The 15,509-nt window shown below is 45.8% G+C and overlaps 2 protein-coding genes across 2 annotated transcripts in view; one reads left to right on the top strand and one right to left on the bottom strand.

Moving 5' to 3' along the window:
• ASCL1 (achaete-scute family bHLH transcription factor 1) overlaps nucleotides 1-15,509 on the bottom strand; it is a 158,092-nt gene that overhangs the window by 62,341 nt on the left and 80,242 nt on the right. The gene's annotated exons all lie outside the window — the stretch shown is intronic.
• PAH (phenylalanine hydroxylase) overlaps nucleotides 1-15,509 on the top strand; it is a 69,986-nt gene that overhangs the window by 28,528 nt on the left and 25,949 nt on the right. The window contains exon 4 of the mRNA XM_001497728.5: nucleotides 8,750-8,838. Coding sequence (XP_001497778.1) covers nucleotides 8,750-8,838 — 89 coding nt within the window. The remainder of the gene's footprint in view (nucleotides 1-8,749; nucleotides 8,839-15,509) is intronic.

The following is a 15,509-nucleotide window of genomic DNA, read 5'->3' as shown; positions in this document are numbered from 1 at the left end:
TACTCTGCCACTTTCTTGGGTCATAGGGGGTAATCATGCAAGATACTCTGAATGTTACGGGGTTTGATGAATTGAACTTTCTTGAGTTTGAATAAGTCCTTGATCTTAGATATACTTAGGCCTCAGTAGGGAGTGAGCTCTATGATATATAACCTCAGCCTAATATCAGCCTATTTGCCACCACCAGCAACATGGCTATAGACACTGGGCAGGCTAATAATATATAGGGAGTTGGTGGCAGCCACCCCCTCATCGAGGCCAGCCTCCCCTAGCAGCCAGGGTGACAACTTCATGTATGGGGTGATATGAGGGGCCTTGGGAATAATCTCCCATTTCCAAATATTACTTCCTGTGAACACAGTTTTGATGCTTAACGTTGTTCATTTGGCTGTGTGTTATATTGGAAATAGCTTTAGTCTAGGAAATGGAAGGCCAGCTTCTCATGTGGGTTTCCTTCCTTCTTCCCTCCCTCCCTCCCTCCCTTCTTCCTTCCTTCCCTTTTTTTCTTCTCTTCTTCCTTACCATTCTGACAGCACCCATTACCAAAACCAGTGGTCTCTGTTTATTTCATCCTCTTTGAATTTTTTATAGCATTTGAGACCATTATCCCTACTAGAATTCTTTAGTATTTTATAAATTATGTGACCCCTATTTGTTAAAATCCTAACTATTGGGAATTTCTTCCTTTTTCTCTTACTACTCCTTCTCAAAACCCACAGAGTCAGCTTTGCCACCTTCTTCTCTTTCCTTCACTTTTATGCCCTAATTCAGCTGATCATTCATTCATGCAACTTACATTTATTGAGCACCCATTCGATGTCGGCTACATGATAGGGATGCAGGAGGGAAAAACACGTACATGGTGCCTGGACTCACATGTCTTAGAATCTAGCAGGTAGTTGCTATATGGCATGATATACACAGGGATGGGGCAGTGTGGCATGCCTCAGGAACACTTAGGAGGTACACTGAAGCCAGTCTTGGTTATGGGGGGAAGAGGGGAAGCAGGGCCAGGCAGGGACTCCTGGACAGAGATAGACATGTTATGGAAGAGGCTGTATACATTTCTACGTATCTGTTTCATCCAGTGTAGGTTGGCCATAACTCCAGTTGTAAGTGGCTGGTAATCAGATCTCAGTGCAATGTGAGCCCTCAGAAAACAAAATTTGGTGTTTGAGGATATAGTGGGCAACCTGCCAATAGATATGTTTATGAGACGTGGGGCATCTTAAAAAGGATATTGGGAAGAGGGTTCCGACTTAGGTTGCTGATTGAAATAAATGACCATGCAGATCATTCTTTTATTTATTCATTGTTTCACTCATATCCATTCATTCACTCCATCCACTTGTTCATTTCAGCACATCTTCACTCTTTACTTCCTGCTAGGTCCCTTTTATTCATCTGATTCTCATTCTCATTTTAACACGTGGACAGAGAGATCAAATATTCTGCCCATCATGTCAGCGATAAAAGTAGGCCTTGAACCTACCACACCTCTGCCCTGTCTAAGAGGAGGAGGAAGACAGCTTGGCCCCATCAGCCAGCGTTTGACTCACCCATTCTTGCCAAGACCTTCCTGAAGGGCATTCCTTCTCGCAAAGAAAGTAGAAGCTCATTAAAAGAGCAAAATAAAACCCTCAAAAGTCTTCATCCTGTAGGATGTTGGCACGCCATCTCTTCTCCTTTTGGGAGAGCATGGCCAATGCTTCTCTGCGGGGCTGGAGGCCACTGCCTCAGAGAAGACACCCAGGAGCCTGGGAGGAGGGGCTGGAGACACCCTTCTATTTTGGGCCTAGGAAATGGAGGATTTATTGCTCTCCCTGAGACAGACTGGAGGCAGAAGTCTGGGTGCCTCATTGGCTAAACCCCGGGGCTGATGAACGTCTGGTGGAGAGAGGGGGTTAGATGAGACTCAGCCTGCACCTTGAACTGCTATAAACTTAATAGGGCTGCTCTGACCCGCTGGCCAGGAAGCAGGCTCCAGCCTGGCCTGTGGGGGCCTTTTGCCCAGGAGCACTCCTGAGCCAGCCGGCCCTTGGCGTCCGGGCTGAGCAGTTGACCCCGACTTAATGAGCCCACGACGTGGGTGTCCAGGACCAGCTCTCCCGCGGGCTGCTTCCTTCAGAGCCAAATCAATATTTATTAATGATCTGCACCCCCTGGGTGCTTCTGGCTTCACAGAGAGCCTCTGTTGCACCAGCCTGCCCAAGTCATTCATTAACCGCCGGGCCCAGCAGCCCGCAAGGCCACAGAGGGGCTCACAGAGGCCAGCCCACCACCGAGGTATTTGCAAAGGTCATTAATGAGCTAATCTGATTTAACTTTTCAAAACGGAGGCCTGGGTCGCTGGGGTCAGTCTGTATTCCCAGCATTGTGAGCGAGACCGGGTTGGGGGGGAGGGTGGCGACCTTTGCTGAAGAAGAGAAAGGACATGTGAAGATGTCTTTGAGGCGCCGAGAACTTAAGCATTAAAAGGTGACTACCCCTAAGTTCAGGGAGGCGTGGGGTGAAGGTGGGGGCGGTCCGGGCTCTCTATGGGACGTTTTTCAGGTCCCTTTGGCTTCCTGTTGTACTGCACCATCTCCTTTCCTTCTCCAGGTAGGCGAACAGGAATCTAAAATTAAGGACCCTCCCCACGGGCACCTCCTTATTCTAGGCAGCCCAGCACAGCAGTTAAGTGCACAGCTGCAGAGTTCTCGTTCCGGCTCAGCGAGCTCAGTGATCTTGGGCAAGCCCCTTCGTCTCTTTGAGCCTCAGTTTGCTCATCAGTAGAGCAGAAATCATAATGGCTACCTCCTAGGATTGCTCTGAAAATTAAAACAGACAATGGAAGCAATGTGCTTAGCCCAGCATCTGGTGCATTGTAAGCTCTCAAAAAAAATGTGACTTTTAAAAGGAAAAAGGTAGCTATAACTTTTTGGCTGGGAAGTGAACTCCAGCCCTGCCACCAGTCGCCTGTGTGACCTTAGTTACCTAACCAGACAAGTGTCTGTGTGTGTGTGTGTGTGTGTGTGTGTGTGTGCGTGTGTGTGTGTGTGTGGTTCAAGGTTGACCTACTGCGGATCAGTTTCTTCTCATCCCAACCAAAGAGGCAGGCGAGGGATTGGCTGCCTCACCCATTTCACAGATGAGAAGCCAGAGATGCAGGAATGAAGTAACGGGCTCAGAGTCACATAGTTTGTGGGTGGGAGACATGAAACTAGAACACAGACCTGCTGGCCTGAAGGCCAGGATGTGCATGTCCTTTGTGCAATATAAAGCGTAGGTACAAATGTGGAGGCTTGGGCTTGATTTTGTCTGGGGTCCTCTGCAGCCTCCCTGCCTTTAGCCCCTGGTGTCCTCACACTACTTGCTTCACACCCTGCTCAGGTCGGCCTCTTCTCAGGAAGTGAGCCATGTCAGGACCTCAATCTTCTTATCCCCCAACACCTAGAACTTGCTTGGTTTCCTTAAGCTTTGTCTCTGCTCTCCAGGGTCATAGCTGGTGAACTTCTCTTAGGCCTGGCCTGGGTCCTGCTTCTGCCCAGATGGCTGTACCCAGGGCCCCTGGGAGACGATGCTTTAGCCTCAAGTAGGTCTGGGGAGGGGATGGGGGAATAGATGCAGGGCTGGGCTGCTGCCTGGAGAAAGTGTGTCCCAGGCTGTCACCCCTTGTCATCACTTGGCTCCTACAGTGATGATAATGATAATAGTAACAACTCTACCCTATCCTTATGAAGCACTTGGGGTGTGCCAAGCACTGTTCTCAGCGCTGTTCATGCATTAGCTCATTTTAATCCTCACAAAGTCGCAAGTACATACTATTGTTATAGTGGTTTTACAGATGGGACACTGGAGAACAAAGAAATTCAGGAATTTGCCCCAAAAGTCCCCAAGTTAAGATGTAGCAGAGGCAAGATTTGGACCAGGCAGTCTGGCTCCAGAGTCAATGGGCTTAGCCACCAAGCTGTGCCACTTCTCCAGCCTGGCTGTGTTCTGGGCCTTTTCTGCATGATGACAGGGCCCAGAGCCACTGGAGGCCCCTGGACTTGGGTGAGTGCCCCTGGCCTCACAGTGCCACCTAGGGTCCCTCACAGTCTGTGACAAGGACCTGGGACTTGGTGGGCTGCTTCGACCTTTGTCCGCTCTTTGCCAAGACTTGAAGCCTTCAGGTCTTTGCAACCTTCTCAAGTTCTTCGATTCCCCCCCCTCCGCCACAAGAGGTCTGAGCTAAGCCATGTGGTCCTGTTAGTGTTTTCCTTTTGGAGAAAGAAAAAAAAAAGTCACCCTGAGCTGAAAATTAGCTGGTTCTGCTGCCCTCTGGCGTTCGGTTGGGAGACAGCCAGCAGGCTCAGCTGTAAATCCAGGTGGGCGCAGAAAGGCTTCTATCTGTGGCGTAGAACCTTGTTTCTCTGGTGAGAGGAGAATGCAGAATGGTAGGGGCAGTGCATTTTGGGAGCTGGACATATGTAATGACTCTACTTCCAGAAACAAGTGAGGTTAACACATTGGTTGAACTGGAAGTGTATCTTCATGTGTCCTCTGGCCAGCCTCAGCCTTTCACCGGATTCCACAGGTCTCGGAGCATGAAACCCAAAAGGGATTGCAGCAACAATGCATCCAACACCCTGCATTTTATGGAGGGGGAAACTGAGGCCCAAGATGAGAAAGCCTGTTAACATCAGAGCTGGACTGAGAACTGGCTTCTGACTCCAGTCTCCCTTCTTTCCTCCTCCCCTTCCTCCTCCTCAATTTCTTCTTTTTTATCATCCTCATTAAAATCTTTGTCATCCTAAGTGATGAGCGCTTACTGTGGGCCAGTCACTGTGCTAAGATGGGTCCCATTTGCTAAAGCATTTCGTGCAGGCAATAATGCAGTGATACAGAAAAAGAATTTTAATCCATTTTGTGGATAGAGAAATGAAGGCTCAGGAGATAAAACACTTGCTCAATTACAGAACGAAATAGGTGGCAGACTGTCTGGCATTGCTGGAAGACTTTCTACCCTACTCTCTGTGCTATGTTGTGGCAAGGGCAGAGTGACAAAAATTCCCTGGGGCCTGTAGCTGAGCAATAATAGCGTGCCAGGTACTGGCTTCGGCAAATCACATGCATTAACTCATCTAACCTCATATTGTTCCCACAAAGTGGTGCTTTATAGTGCTATTATTATTTCTGTTTTACAGATAGGAAGACTGAGGCACAAGGAGTTTTAATAATTTGTTCTGACTGCAGAGACAGCATTCCAGCCTAGGCTGTCTGGCTCTGTGGCCCAGTCCATTAGCCATTGCTGGACTGACTCTCCCTGAGACAAATGGGGAGCCAGCTCGGGACTGAGGACGGCCCCTGGCTGTCCCAGATCCCCTTGAACTGTGGCAAGTCAGTGTCAGGTCACCAAGACACTCACCTTGGGGTCTGGAGCCAAAGGATGTCATATGAAATAGTGTCCCCATTCCGCTCCATCTCCTTACACTGTTTTCTCCTTCTTCAGGACCTTCCTGGCATCGTTATGTATTTAAATTTATGTATTGTGTATTTCTTGCCGCCCCCCACTAGAATGTAAGCACCACAAGGAGTGAAGAGTCCATTGTGTTCGCCTATGAACATCCAGGGCCTGGTTGTAGTAGGAGCTCAGTACATGTTTGTGGAATCTCCTTTGGCAAGTCTAAGGTTCCTCTGAGTCAGAAAGTGGTGCAGTGAGAAAGGGCTGGCTTGCCCTATTTCTGGGGGCAGCTGCTACTGCCGGAATTGTGGTTGATTCCCAGGCAAAAGAGAGACAATGAATGAGTGGGGAAGGGAGGCCTTGGAAGTGAGGTGATGGGATGGCAACGTTCTGGAGAAACAGGAATGGCCTCAGAGGAGATCCTGAGCCTTGGTTGACTATAATAGGATGTTCTTTCTCAAGCCCTTGCAAACCTGCATAGGAAATAGACCCCATTTTCAGGGCTGACAATAGAGGTTCATTGTGCAAGGCAAAGTGCTAGACTCAAGGAGAAAGGAAAGCTTGGGGAGAAGTTTAGATGACAAAGTAGGAAGCCAGGTTCCCTGCTAGGTGAGCAGAGCCTGGTGCTGAGTCATCCCAGACTCCAAAGTCTAGCAGATGGGACCAAGGAGATCTGTGAAGAGACTTACACTCTCTGTTCCTCAGTTTCCTCATCGGTATAAAATGAGGATAATAATAGCACCCACCTGTTGGGGCTGTTAGGGGATTGGGTGAGGTAGTGTATGTGAAGTGTTTAGGACAGTGCCTGGCACACAGCAAGTCCTACATAAGCCTTTGCTGGAATTACAGTGACAGCGTCTGCTCCCAGTAGTACTATCACAGGGAGCTGATCTTGAGAAGTGGACTGGCTTAGGGGCAGGGAACCTGCCAAGAGGGCAACTGCGAAGACAATCGGGCAGTCAGGCTCCAGAGGCGGCCCTCCTAACAGTGTGCTCTGCTCCCTCCATAAGTGGCAGGATGGGTTCATGGTCAAGACCTGAGACCACTGAGTCAGCCATGCCTGAGTTTGAATTCTGACTCTGCTGTTTCCTAGCAGTGTGTGTTTGGGTTTGCCACTTAACCTCTCTGTACCTGTTCCCTTGTTTATAATATGAGACCAATAGTACCCACCAGTACTCTTAATTTGGAACAGTGCTCAGTGCTGATTTTTATTATTAACATAGGCAGTAGAGAGCTTTGCATCTCAGGTCTATGGAAACAGGCTCTAAATAGACCTTTATGGATGCTGTTGAGATAAGCATCTCATTGTTTTGGTGGAATGCAGCTGGTTCCTGTCTGACGCTGTCATCTATTGACCACAGATGACATTTTTCCAATCTGGCCACTAGGTGGCAGGCATGTTCTTTCCTGCCCAAGCTGAGCAGGGCCAGAATTAGAAAGCACATTCATGAGATGGAAAGCAACCTTTTATGGGCCCGACCTTGGGCTGCACCCTTTGCTACATTCTCATTTACTCCTGGCAGCAATCCTCAGATCAACGGAGATATTCCACCAAAAATGCTAAGCAAAGCACTTCGCGCATGGTAAGACTTCAAAATATGTTAGCTGTTCTTCCTATTGTTGTTGCTGTTATTCCAAAGTTTACAGAGTTGGGACTGAGGCACAGAGAGGATAAGTAGGCAGATTGAGCCGAAATTCCAAGCCAGACTTGACTGACTGCAAGTTTAGCATCTTTTCCCCTAAACCTCACGTCAGGGGAAGCATTGGACACCTTGGGCTCATCTCATGGCCCCCACCATGTCTACTTTTACTGTCTGGTTTCTTTTGGGACCTACCACTCTCCTAGTTCCTGTGTAAGTCAATTATGTAGACCTTCAGAGCCTCAGTTTCTCATTTGTACGGTAGAACATAATGCCTTCCTTGTTTTACAGATACTTCCACAACAGCAATTAGACCAGAGTTGACACTCTGTGGGCGGTGGTTGCTATTGGTGCCTTACATCTTAACATAACAGAGTTCCTTCCTTCCTTCCTTTCTTCTTCCTGTTTGCGCTCCCTCCCTCCTTCCTTTCCCTCTATGCACCTGGAAGTACGCTCATGTCCTACTGTCCACAATGTCCTAGTCTCTGTTCATTCCTGGGATAGTTCCACCCCCAGTGTGTCTTCTTTCCTGTAGGCCATAGGAATTTGGGTGCTAACACCTGCTCTTCCCTCTGAGGTCCCTCTCTGTGCAAGACCCGGTCACTGTAGGCCACACAACTCAGGCCCTATCTTCTCCCCACTATGCTGATTTAAAAGCAAGCCCACAGATTCTTTAGGTCCTGCAAGGCACCGTCATATCCCAGACTACCTGACTGTATTCCCTCCGCTTCACCAGTGGCTTTCAAATTGGCTTTGGCATCAAAATATTTTGCTGGGGTGCCTGGAGGCCTGTGGGAGGGAGGCACAAGGTAGGAAGATGGGGCCACCAGATGGGGTCTCATGGGCCCACCCTTGTTTACACTAGAATAGCTCCATTTTTATCTAATTTATATCCTGGGGTTACATGTACTATTCTGCTGCTAAAGAAAATCATCAAAATACTATGATAGGTGGGAGGGAGATGAATTTTGAGATAATTCAGAGAAAATCTCCAGGAAAGAGAATATGTTTGGGAATGCTTTATACAGCTAGTTTCCGAGGTGCCAAGTGAAATAAGCCAGACAGAGAAAGACAAATACCACATGGGATCACTTATACGTGGAATCTAAAAACGACAACAGAGAAAGTTAAACTCATAGAAACAGAGTAGATAACTGGTTGTCAGGAGCTGGGAGGTAAGGAAATAGGGAGAGGTTGGTAAATGGGTGCAAACTTTCAGTCATAAGAGGAATGAGGTCTGAGGATCTAATGTTCAACATGGTGGCTATAGTTGACAACACTGTTGTATAATTGAAATTTGCTAAGAGAGTAGACCTTAAATGTTCCTACCCCTCAAAGAAGATAAATATGTGTGAGGTGATAGATATGCTAATCAACTATATTAAGGAATCCTTTCGCAATGTATACATATATCAAATCGCAACAATGCACACTTAAATATCTCACAATTTTATTTGTCAATTATACCTCAATAAAGCCAATATAAGAAAAAGAAATAAAATCAGTTTCCAAGGAAAATGGGATTTAACCTTTGAATTTGAATGATTTGGGGGTTATCAGACACCACTTGCCACCACCATTGACTTGACTCGTTGGGACTGATGCCGTGCTTCTGACCCTGGTGGGGCCTTTGCCTGTATCCTGCCAGTCTGCCGCTCGGTATCCTGCCCTTTCTGTGTTGCAGTGCCCTGGTTCCCGAGAACCATCCAAGAGCTGGACAGGTTTGCCAATCAGATTCTCAGCTATGGAGCGGAACTGGACGCAGACCACCCGGTGAGTCCATGGCCCCTCAGATGAGATTCTCTCACTTCCTCCCCTCCCCCATACCACTCTCATCCCCTCTTTGGAACAACATGTCTTCCTTTGTTTGCTTGTACAACAAACATTTATTGAGTGTCTACTCATCCATCATCACCACCATCATTATCATGGTCATTATGATTGTAGGAGCAAATATGGATCACTGTCCAGACACTATTGTTTATATATGATATATGTACGTAAGTGTGCATATACACACACACACACACGTAAACTATCTTTATTTCTGACTTTGTACAATTACAGAGGTTTAATTCAAGTGCTTTGGAGACAGTAAATTTTGCTAACAACTCTACCAGGTACAGGGAGACAGTGGGGAGTGGTGACACTGGAACTAGATCTTAAAAACTGAGTAGAAGATGCTAGTCAAATAAGGAAAAGAAAGGGATTATAGGCTAAGGGAACAGTATCTGCAAAGGCTCGGAGTCCTGAAAGTATGAGGAATACTGTGGAATGGCTGGCTGGTGCGTTGGATGTGAGGGTTAGATTCTAAAAGGTCTGATGTACCAGACAGTGAAGAACTTGGACTGTGTCCTGTGTCTGTGGACAGAGGAGTGGATCCTTGAATGGTTTCTGAGTAGAGGACCAGGGTGGGAGATTTTATCGGTCTTTTCTGTAGGGCAGAGGCTTCTGGGGAAGAGCAGCCCAGGCTGGGCTCAGGGCCAGTTCTGACAGCCTCTGTAGGGGAGAAGTGCCTCCATCTTGTTGACTGTCCTTGATTTTCTGCCCAGGAAAATGGCTCCTTGATCTTTAAGTGACTTGGAAGATGTTTTCATCGGCAATGGTTTAGTGCGACTCAATGGGGGTGTCAGCATGCCATCAGGAGTTGTTTTCTCCGCACACTTATGTGGGTCTTTATAGTCGCATAAGTTGGGAACTTGCTCATCACAAAGGCTCTTTTCAGTAAGCAAAGCAGTTGTTCCCATTTTACAGACAGATTCATTGAGGCCCCTCGCAAGTAAATGACCTTTCTAAGGTTCCCTGCTAAGCTTTGCGTCTGTAGACTCTTAACCGAGCGCTCACAGTGCCTGAAGACAAACGTCTAGCCAGTGGCAGAAATTCAGGCCTTTTCACAGAAACAAACAGAGAGCTATTTCAGGGGTAGGTTGACAGTTTCAAATATGAGCACTTGTTGCTTGTTCTACTTCACATAGTAAACCCCTTAGCGTGGAGGTGAAAAACACAGAAAAGCATGAGAAAGAAAATAACGATAACCCCTAATTTCAGTTATTTCTCGTTTTCTCTTGGTAGTATTCTGCAATTTTTTTTTACAACGAGAATGTATTTTATAAACAGAAACCAAGGTGAATTCCCTCCCCATTCCCAGCCTTCAAAACAGAAAAAGAATCGTGTATTATCACACTGTCTTAAAATAATATTAACATTTTGGTGTGCTTCCTTCCTCCTCTCTCCCCCTTTCTTCTGTCCCCTCATCTCTCTCTCTCTCTCTCTTCTATTTATACATATATACGCGTGTACATATGTGTGTGTATGTGTAGAGATTTTTTTAATGCAGTGCCACAACTTACTAACCAGCCTCCAATGGCAAGTGTGTAGAGGTTTCCAATCTTTTGTTATTATAATAACTCTGCAGTGAATGTTCTTGCCTGTGCATCTTAATGTGGACTCCCCATAGCTTCTTTGATACTTACTTGTGAAATCACTTAATCTAGGAGTAGAAATTGTATTTAAGGCTCCTAATATACATTACTTAAATATGCTCTCCCCCCAAAAAAACAAAGGTAAGGTTGGAGGACTTTGATCCCTGTTCCATCTTCCTGGGAATGGTGTAGCCACTTCCGTGGAGCCTGCGAGTACAGACGCCCCTCCAGGAGAAGCTCTGTATCTCCTTTGCCAGGTCTTCGTCTGGAGTCTCTTGTCTGTGGGGTTTGGGAGCAAAGCACCTCCAAAGATATCCTTTCTCTGGAAAAGCTGTCTTGATGCCTTCAACCCGGTCCATGAGATCAGTCCATCAGGCTATTTTCTCCTCGTACAACCTCCCATCCTCCTGCCCCTTCCATTGGCCACCTCGGCTTATTTGGAACCATGGGGGATGAGGCCAGGCCACAGACATGGCATTTCCCTCCCTTATCCTTGTGTCACCTCCAGGCAGATGGGCCTGGCCTTAAAACCCTCTGGAATTGATTTCTCCTTATGGACCCAACCCATTTCTTTGGCTCCCTGGCCTCTCAGTGTCATGAATTTTATCATAAAAATACAATTTATCCTGTACACAGTCCCTCCGATGAGGAGGCCAGGCTCTCTCTGTTCCTTCCTGTGGATTCTCATCAGATCCTGAGAACGGCTGGGCCAAGGACGGAGTAAACCATCCAGGGTGCTTCCCCTGGCCCTCCAGGCCCCACAGGCCCTGGCCTCAGTGTGCGAGGAATGATGCTGGTGTTCTTCCTGAAAGGACCCTCTGTTCCACTCTGTCCCCTGGTGTTCAGACTGATCTCATCTTCCCCTGACCCCTGCCCTTGGCAGGATGCACTGATGTTTGACCCAGCATCTCACTTCAGGGCCTCCAAAACAGCCACGTTGAGAAATGAGACCAAGAAAGGTTGTTCCTGAAACAGAAGGTAAAAGGCATTTGCCTTCCAGTGTTAGTCAAGTGGGAAAATGAAGTAGGGTAGCTGTATTCTTGTCCGTCCTGTCTTCTTTCCTTTGCTGCCAGTCTCTTGCCTTCCCTTCTTCCCCTCTCCCTTTCTTCCTTCCCCAAACATTTATCAAGCAAATGATATTCATAACTAACGTTTCTTGAGCAGGGACTGTACGTAAGGCCTTGTGCTAAATGCTTTACCTGCATTTTTAAAACTTAAGTGTTAAAACCATCCTGGGAAGGTTGTACTTTCTCATTTTCAGATGAGAACTCTCAGGGCTGTGTGGCCTCACGGGTATGTGAACTGTGTCCGGGGCCAGGTAAAGGAAAGGGGGTTGACATGATTAACGAAACATGATCTCTGCCCTCCAGGGGCCTCCAGCTGTGGGGCAGAGGGAGGAAGTGTGTCTACTTCCCAAAGGGAGGCCAGAGGGGACTGGGATACAACTGGAAGCTTGGCAGGCAGAATCCCGAAAGGTCTGCTTGGTTTCCATTTCTAAAGTTGCCTCTCCTTTCTCTGACCATTTCCCGGCATCTGTGCTCCTGCCCATGTTGTTTTCTTTACCGGGTTGCTCTTCCTTATCCTTCCACCTGTTCTCTCCCTGTTGGCAAACATCTATTTGAGGCCTAATTCATATATCTTGGCCTCCCTAAAGCCTTCCACCTACCTCTTCCCCAGGACAAGCTTTTCACACTGATGCTGAGGAACTGTGTGCATTGGGCTTTATACTTTTGACTTTGATATTTTTGACTTTGATATTTGACTTTATACTTTGAGAGTATCAGAACAAAATATATTCACTACCTCATGACTTGCAACCTCATAGGAGGCACAAGATATGCAGTCGGCCCTCCGGATTCATGGGTTCCACATTGAAAGACCTATGATGGTTGTGTCTGTACTGAATATGTACAGACTTTTTTATTGTCATTATTCCCTAAACAGTACAGTATAACAACTATTTACATAGCATTTACATTGTGTTAGGGGTTATAAGTAATCTAGAGATGGTTTAAAGTATATGGGAAGATGTGTATAGGTTATATGCAAATACTATACCACTTTATATAAGGGACTTTATTTATTTGTTTATTTATTCATTTATTTATTTCTGAGGAAGATTTTCCCTGAGCTAACATCTGTGCCAGTCTTCCTCTATTTTATATGTGGGTCACTGCCACAGCATGGCCACCAACAAGTGGTGTAAATCCATGCCCAGGAACCAAACCCCAGCCACTCAAGCAGAGCACGCTGAACTTAATCACTAGGCCGTGGGGCCGGCCTATAAAAGACTACATAAGGGAACATCCGTGGATTTTGGTACCCATGGTGGGAGTCCTAGAACCAATCCCTCACGGATACTAAGGGATGACTATTTATACAGGTGAAGGGTCATATGCGTGATTCCCAAACTGTAGTCTATAAAAAAAACTCATGACCAAAGGGAGAAATGCTGTATTCTAGAACTCCATTTTAAGTGTATGCAAGTCTCATTATCTCATTAGAGGCTTTGAAAAGTCCTGCAAAAATGAAGCCCCTTCAAACTAATGTTTCTCAAACTCATTTATCTATGGCACCCTTTTTTTAATGGAGAACCTAGCAACATTATCGTGAATGGTAGTGTTCCATGGAATACAGTTTGGGTAATATTTGGCTAAACCATAATGCAAAAAAGTACATGATTAAACACATAGTTTAATGAATCAGATGGCATGTGTTTTTAGTTCTAAGATCTGTATGGACTGGAATAGTTAGAGGGGATTTATGCAAAGAGGGAGATCTGAATTGAGTCCTCCAGCAACCAGGGTAAGCTAACAGCTTATCAAACAACCCCCAAATCTCCATGGCCTAACCCAATAAAAGTTTATTTCCAATGTAAGTCAATAGGGAAATTGCTCCACAAAACCTTGCAGAGATCAAGTCTCCTTCTAATGGCTGTACCCTCCTTCAAGTCCTTGGAACTCTCTGCATTCTGTCAGCACTTGGGAAAAGAGAGAGTGAGAATTGCTCCTGGAAGGTTATGACATCCCTTCACTCAAATCCCATTGACTACAGCCCAGTCACAGGGCCGTTACTAACTTCAGATAAGACTTGGAAAAATAGTTTAGCAATGTTCTCTGAAAGAAGGAGGGAGGACAGATCCTGGGGAGCTCTGGCAGCCTCTGCCATGCAGACCCTAAGCCCAGAGCTCCCTAGTCCAGTTTCCCTAACACCTGCACCTGTGTCTAGACTGGAGATCTGCACTGGAGGGGCTTTCTGGTAGAAAAAATATCAGCCAAGACAACCATGCTTCTGTGTTTACTTCTACTTCTTGATCCAAGTCTCTCAAACTGCTTTTCAGTCCTTCAAAGTATGGGTGTTGAGTTTCTCTTCTCTCCAAAAAGAGCCTTGCTCTTCCCCAAGACCGGGGCTCTACTTCCAGTACTTCTTTCCTCTTCCTTTTCCCTCCCAACCTTCTCCACTTGAGGGCTCTGTCAGAGTCTATTCTAAGGGTCACTTGGCCAGTTGAGTCATCAAAGACTTGTTGCTCTCCTACTAAGTTGCTCCCTCAAAGCATAATTTTCAAAAAGTTACAAACAACTGTCATACAGTATATAGTGAGTGTCTGTCAAAGATCCATTGACTTAGTGGTGAGGGAACCAGCAAGATGACAAAGATCATGTAAAGGAAGTTACAAGAGACCAAAGTACATGTTATCATAGACAAATAGAATGCTGGAATATGATCACAAAGATGGATACACAAATTATTAATGCCCTATAAGGCAATAAAGCCATAATCACAAGTGATATCCTTTCTACTGGACAGAAGTCATTTCAACTTGATCATAAAATAAATATTTTGCAACTTATTCTTCTATAAGTCAGCATTTAACTTTGAAGAGTCACTAAGTAGTAAATTGCACATCGAACAAATATACAACCACCTAGAGCATACAGTGTCTGTGATCATTAGACAATGACCTACTATGACTTGGAAAAAGCACACAGTAACTTGTTTTGTCCTTTTTCCTAAGTTTTGCATAATTTTTCTTAACAGCTCCTACTCAGGAGTATGCTGAGTATGCTATGCACTGAAAGTCCAGTGATACGTAAGACAAATAGCTTCCTGAGTTTAGTAATTATTAACAAGTATAATGATTGTCTGAAAGGAGAAACACAGGTTGCTGAGAGAGTGTATTGTAGAGGGAAACCAATAAACTTTGGGAAAATCAAGGAAGGTCTCTAAAAGTGCAGTTTAAACCAAGAGGGAAAGACCAAGCAGTAGCTTATTGGTCTAAGAAAGTGGGGAAGAGTATTCCAATCAGAGGGAACAGCATGGATGAAGGCCTTAATGTGCGAAAAAGCATGACATGTTTAAAGAATTAAAATAAGACTAGTTTGGACAAATTTGGAGACATAGTATGAGGGCAAGAGTGGTTTAGCCCAGAGTTGGAAATGTAGGCGGGGCCAGATCACATTAAGCCTCATGGACTCTGTTAAGGATCTTGGACTTTATCCTAAAAGTAATGAGAAGCCTTGGAAGGTTTTAAAGGAGGGGAGTGACCTCACCAGATCTGCATTTTGTAAGTCTGCTTGGGCTGAAGGTAGGGGATGTGGAGAGGAGACAAAGAAAGACTATTGGGAAAACAGTTATAATAGTCCAGGCAAAAAATGATGAGGGACTGAATTAAGGTGTAGCAGTGAGAATAAACTATAAAAGATAGACTCAAGATATTTGAAAGGAAGAATGGACAAAAAAATGATTATTGGATGTGAAGGAAAAGAAGAGGAAAGAAGTAAAACGACTTCCAAGTTACTGGCTTGGGCAACCGAGTATCCAGATCCTTTCTAGTACAAGCTCCTTGGCCTTAGTGGTGGTGACCATGGTCAGCAACACAAAGTGGGCAAGGGGAAGGGGCATGGTCAGCACCATCCTTGACTATTAGTTTGCAAATCTTTGGCTAGTGTCTACTGGATGGCAATGGCAGATACTTAAAAAATACTACTTGGAACCTTTTGTCTCCTGTGTACCATCCTTCTT

This window comes from Equus caballus, chromosome 28, assembly GCF_041296265.1.
Source record: "Equus caballus isolate H_3958 breed thoroughbred chromosome 28, TB-T2T, whole genome shotgun sequence".
NCBI lineage: Eukaryota > Metazoa > Chordata > Mammalia > Perissodactyla > Equidae > Equus > Equus caballus.
This window is presented reverse-complemented; position numbering and strand designations above follow the sequence as displayed.